Genomic DNA, 6,363 nt, shown 5'->3' with positions numbered 1-6,363 from the left:
GCTAATCAGAATATCATGGGGAGTGCTCTTGGTCCATGCTTTCTTTTACCTTTTTGATTCTGGCTTGCTGGGCCTGTTGTAACAGCCAGTGCTTTCTACTGTCTTGGTTGAAGGTTAACAACACAGTTCCACCAGTAAATGGGAGTGTGCTACAAGGAAGAAAACAAAGGGAGGAGGCAACTAAGGAGAGAAAAAAGAAAAAAATGTAAGGACCCCCCCCCCATCCTGTTTTCTCTCACTGGGAACCTGGCTACATGTATCCCAAACTCCCTAGAGCTGATCTGCTCAGCTCAGAGTCAGGAACCCCACCCAGACATCTGCTGCTAATAATAGGCCACTCCCTTTCAGTTGCAGCTCTCAGGACACACAGTCTTTTGGAAGAGACTGTTTGCTGGGCTAGGCCAGGCTCCTCACCCCTTTGATTCTGCCTGCCTTTGTCTCGTCTTCCACTGCAACTCCACCACCAAACTCCTGTTCACTGCTCTCACTTGATGAGAGAAGCCGTCATATTGGCAGAAGCAGAAGAAAGCATCTCAAATAATGGTTTATTAGTTTTGAGTTAATTCAAATCAGGAGGACACTCAAACATCATGAAGCAAATTTCATAACCACTAAATGGTATGAGGCATGTTGTACATCTAGCATGTAGTTATCCATATACAGCCAGCATGTACATGTGTAATGTCTGTGTGCAGACTAAATTATCTTGTTGCCTTGGATGGTCTCTGTGAAGGGAGCCAGTTCCTATTTTAGTATGTGTCAAAAGGTTGGGCATGTAACCCAAAATCCACTTCTGTACTATGCACACACATTTTAAAGACAGGCTTGTATTCCTACTGCATGGTTAATGGGGTTTTATGCTTAATGGAATTTATGCCTGTATAGTCCACACTTTTACATGGCCACCATAACTTAAACATATGTTAGGCAACAAGAGTTCCATAAGGCAGAATAACCCCAATAACACCCATTTGTATCCTTTGTTGGCTGAATGAAAAGTTGCTTGGAAAGAGAGTCTGTCTGACCCCCCCCCCCCCCATTTTAGCAAAAATGTAGTAGGCTATTTATGCTGTTTTTATTTCTAACCAACACTTATTTTGGAACCTTGAGGAGAGAGTAAGAAGCATTGGGAATGGGTGATTTGGGGAACAGGATTGATAGAATTAGAAATAGTTTAACAACAAACTTTCTTCTTGATACTTCTCTACCCAAAATCACCAACCTTGAAGTAACCCTTTCTTAAAAGAAAAAGACAGTTGGAGTTTATTAACACATGTCTGTGATTTACCCCATTAACATCAACACATGATTTACCACAGCTGTCCTCCTCCCAGTTATATGAGAGAACTGGTGAGTTCACACGTCCAGGAGTTACCAATCATTCTTTAATTGCCTCTAGAGTGATTCTTATTATTGATAGTTGACCCATGTGATGGAAAGTAATGACCCATCATGATTTCTGATTGTCTGCATTAATAAAAGCCTTATAGTAATTTCCCTGTATAGCAATTTGTGATGATTCCATGCCATTAACTCAGTAATGTGTGAGCTCAGTCTCATATATATTTCAACAACAATTAAAAAGACAAAGCAAAAACTATAACCAATTAAAATGTACCCTTTTCAGAATACTTGTGTATGCAAAGTGGTTCTTTTGGAGGTGTTCTGTTCTATATTTGTTTCTGTTGCTACATGCCATCCAGTCTTTTCCAACTTATGGTGGTCCTGTGAATGAAAACCCTCCAAAATGTCCTGTCCTTCACAGGCCTGCTCAGCTCCTGTAAACTCTAGGCTGTGGCTTCTTTTAAAGAATCTATTCATCTTGTATTTGGTCATCATTGTCATCTTTTGCTTTCAACTTACCCTAATGTTATTGTCATCTTCAGTGAGTCTTGCTTTTTCATTGTGTGCCCAAAATACAACAGCCTGTTTCATTATTTTGTGAAAAGTTCTGGCTTGATTTAATCTAGTACCCATTTGCTTGTCTTTCTGTCAGTCCAGGATATTCACAAAGCTCTCAGCCAGCACTGTGTTTTGAGCAAACATTTCTTCCTCTAAGCTTTCTTAACTGTCCAGGTTTCATATCCATTCATAGAGATTGGGAGTGCAATAGTATGGATGATCTTGACCTTGACTTCCAGTGAAACATCCTTATATTAGATGAAACATTCTGTACTTTTCCAGTTCCTTCATTGCTTCCCTTCCAAGCCTCAGATTTCTTTGAATGTCTTGCTACAATCTCTGTTGGGATTGATGATTGAGCCAAGGCATGCAAAATCTTTCACAATGTTGGTTTCTCAATTGTTGACATGAACGTGGTATAATTCTTCTGTAATCATGATTTTTGTGTTCTTGATATTCTGTTGCAGTCCTGCTTATGCACTTTTCTCATTTACTTTCATCTGACATCATTTCAGTTTATGTCTGGTATCTGTTGGTAATCTATCCCTTGCACATCTTAAATTATTGATGTATCTTCCACCAATTCTTACTCCTTTTCCCTCTGATCCTAATCCAGCCTTCCTTATGATGTCTTCAGCATACAGTTTGAACAGATAGGGAGATAAGATGCATCCTTATCTGACACCTTAGCTAACAGGAAACCACTCTGTTTCTCCATGTTCTGCCCTATAACAAACTCCTCATCCACAGCACAGGTTCCATATCAGTACAATCAAGTGCTGAGGCAGCCCCATTTCTTTCAAGACCATCCATAGGTTCTTGTGATTCACTCATCAAAGACTTTGCTGTAGTCTGTATACAGATCTTCTGAAATTCTTTGGTGCTCTCCAGTCGCCATCGTATATGAAACTGAGTGCCTCTTTTTGTTTGGAATCCAGCTTGAACACCAGACATTTCTTGCTCTATATAGGGTAGAATTCTTTGTGGTAACATTTTGACTATCACTTTGCTTGTGTGGGAAATTAGTGGATTGGTCCTAGTCTTGTTGTATTCGTTTGCATCTCCTTTCTTGAGGATTGAATATTTCCAGTCTGTGGGCCATTGATGTTTTCCATGTATAATAGCATATTCTTGTTAGTACTTGGACCAGTTCGATTTCTGCAGACTGGAATATTTCTGCTGGTACCTGATCTATTCCAAGGGCTTTATTTCTTCCAAGTGACTTCAGAGTAGCTTTTACCTGACTTTCTAATATTGCAGGTTCTTCTTCATGAAACTCCTCTTCAAAGGAGTACGTTAACCTTTCATCTGTTTTTAGTATCTTCCCCCATTTGTCTTTCAGCATTCCTAATCTAGGTTTAAATTTCCTTTTTTTCTTGGATCTTCTGCAGGATATCTATTGTTTTTCTGGTTGTGCTGTTCATTTCTATTTCTTTGCCCTGACCATTATAACTATATAGGGTTTTTGTGAGTACATGATAGTCCCTGAAAAGTTGCATGTCTGCTTCTTGCCCGTCATTAGCAGTTGCGTGTCTTTCTGCTGCCATCCTGTTCAGTTCCTCCTGCCCTCCACTTTTGTCAGAGGAATTTGCATTTTGCATTCTTCCCTAATGTTTCTGGTTTCAGTCCACAGTTCTTTGTCAAGATCAACTGTATTTGGTAATCCAAATCTATTCTTTATGAGGACCTTAAACCTTAAATGATGTGGAACTTGAACTTCAATAAAAGTTGTATTTTGACACTATGCTTCTCTTGGTGATTTTCTTCAGCTTTACTCTGGTCTTTGGTATTAATAATTCATGAACACTGCCACAATCTGTTCCTGGTCTTCTTTTGGCAGTAATGATAGAAATTCTGTGTTCAAATACCTAGTCTGTTTGATCACTGTATGGGCCGTTTGGTGAAGTCCTATGTGCATAGCATCTGATCTGTTACCTGAAGATATATTTACAGTAAACAGATGGCTGGGTTCACAGTCCTGTGGGTTATTCTCCTGATTTGTTTCTCATAACTAGGCTATGTTCTCCCTTATCAGTTGCGTGTGCTTTGTTTCCTACTTCTGCATTCCTGTCCTGTATGATGATCAGCATGTCTTGTTTCATTGTGTTATCAATTTCCTCTTGGAAGCTTGCACAAAAGTTTCCCATTTATTCTTCAGCTTTGAATGATGGTTATGTTGATCGGTTTTCTGAGAATTCTGATTGATATGATTAGGTTAGCCTTTGCATGATAGCTCCATGTTGCCTGTGCTCCAATTTACCTCAAAATTAGAGCCACTCTATTTCTTCTGAGTATGTAATTTCCAGAGTAAAGCACTTTGTGTTTATCTGACTGGAAGTATCCCAGTTTAGTTCTCTCACACCAAGTATTATGATGTTGAACCATTCCATTTCTTGTCTTTCCATTTTATGGTTTCCAGTTTGCTGTACATATCATGTTCACATTTTGCTGTACATCTCTCATTCCATTTTCCCATTTTCCAACTGCATGTACTGTGTAGCACTAGATTTCCCTTTCACCTCTAGGCGTGTCAGTCACTGAGCATCTTTTTGGCTTTGATCTAGTTCTACCATTAGCAGCAGTGCTATTTGTACTTGTCTTTTGCTGTTGCCTGGCAGCTGGTTGTGTGCCTTTTGACCAGAGTTTCATTTTCTGACTGTATCTCTTGTTTCATTTTGGATAGTTTTCATAATAGGGTTTTCAAGGTAAGAATCATTCGGAAGAGGTTTACCATTGCTGCTGTCTGTGCAGTACTAATCAGAGTTAACTTGAGCATCACTACTGCAGCCTTTGAAAGATCCTCTGCCAGTGCCACCTTAAGCTACCACCATTGGCCAGTAGCTGCCCTTCAGAAGTCTCTCCACCCTCATTATTTTCTGTTGATGTGATTGTTACTCCTGAAGAGGGTGAATGCATCATAGTCTCGTGTCCCTGCTTTGGCCCCTCCATTTAGGAGATAGTCTGATTTTTTTGGTGAGACTGCTTTTGGCTTCTTTGAGAGTCTAAAATGTATGTACCCAAGAGGATGGTTTTATAATTAGGTACCCCCTTCTGTTTATCTGCCTGCCTGCCTGTGTTTAACCCACAATGTTAACTATGCTTTCTGGCATGCTTCTTCCATCCTTCTGTTCTAATATTAGTCCATATATGATGCTTCATTTTTGCACATTTCATCTTTACTTAAAATTATAAGTGCATTGACAATAAAAGTAAATGAATCTTTACTTTAAAAATCTCCTCCCAGGTGGAGAAAGTGCATAATTTCAATTCATGAATAGATAAATAAAATGAATCTGTGCTTTCAAATATTGGCACAGTGAAGTTGCTTTTTTTTTTTTAACTAATCTCTAATTATGTTTTCTTATTTCCAGTTTTTCTGTCTGGGGAAGACATTTTTAAGGGAATTTTTGCCTTCTGAAAGGATGCTGTGAAGTTGTTAGCCAACAGCAGCAACTGGAAACAACTTATCACCCACCTGTGTGTTTAATTTCTTATTAAGTAGTACCTCACATTAAACTAAAAATGTATGGAAGTGCAAGAACAATCAGTAACTTGGACGGCAGTCCTGCCAGGTCTCCTCGGTTGCCAAGATCCCCCCGTCTGGGCCATAGGCGAACAAGTAGTGGAGGAGGTGGAGGGACAGGTAAGACGTTATCGATGGAGAATATCCAGTCACTTAATGCCGCCTATGCAACTTCTGGACCAATGTATCTGAGCGATCATGAAGGTGTGGCATCCACTACTTTTCCAAAGGGCACAATGACTCTTGGAAGGGCTACAAATCGAGCTGTGTATGGTGGCCGAGTTACAGCTATGGGGAGCAGTCCTAATATTGCCTCTGCTGGCCTTTCCCATTCGGATCTTCTCTCCTATACTGATCAGCATGGAGGTCTGACAACTTCTTCACATCATCATCATCATCATCAGATCCCTTCTATGCTGAGGCAGGTAAGGGATAGCACCATGCTAGATCTACAGGCTCAGCTTAAGGAGTTACAGAGGGAAAATGAACTTCTGAGGAAAGAACTGGACATCAAGGACAGCAAGCTTGGCTCATCCATGAACAGTATCAAAACCTTCTGGAGTCCTGAACTCAAAAAGGAAAGAGTGTTGCGGAAGGAAGAAGCAGCTAGAATGTCCGTTCTGAAAGAGCAGATGAGGGTTTCTCATGAGGAGAACCAGGTAAGCAATTGCAAATGAAAAAAGAATGCTGTGTTTGAGAAACTTTTGGGTAAAATATATTATTGGCTTTGTAACCGAATTACTTGTTTATATTTCTGATTACTGTGGAGGACAACTGTATATATTGTTTTTAATTGCTGTGGTGCAGTATAGTTGCTACTCATTTTTGCAACATCTTGAGTATATTCAGAAAATGATGAAAACATGTCATACCTTTATGAGGCAGAAAATATATTCCAATGCAGTGCACCTACTGTCCAGCAACCTAATTTACAGTAA

The 6,363-nt window shown here is 39.8% G+C and overlaps 1 protein-coding gene across 1 annotated transcript in view; it reads left to right on the top strand.

Annotated features, from left to right (window-relative positions):
• Window positions 1-5,424: 5,424 nt before the first annotated feature.
• The window catches only part of ERC2 (ELKS/RAB6-interacting/CAST family member 2), a 502,285-nt gene continuing 501,346 nt past the window's right edge, over window positions 5,425-6,363 (top strand). The window contains exon 1 of the mRNA XM_044451516.1: window positions 5,425-6,084. Within this exon, the coding sequence (XP_044307451.1) occupies window positions 5,425-6,084 (660 nt within the window). The remainder of the gene's footprint in view (window positions 6,085-6,363) is intronic.

This window comes from Varanus komodoensis, unplaced genomic scaffold (assembly GCF_004798865.1).
Source record: "Varanus komodoensis strain SLA01 unplaced genomic scaffold, ASM479886v1 scaffold6_2, whole genome shotgun sequence".
Taxonomy (NCBI): domain Eukaryota; kingdom Metazoa; phylum Chordata; class Lepidosauria; order Squamata; family Varanidae; genus Varanus; species Varanus komodoensis.
This window is presented reverse-complemented; position numbering and strand designations above follow the sequence as displayed.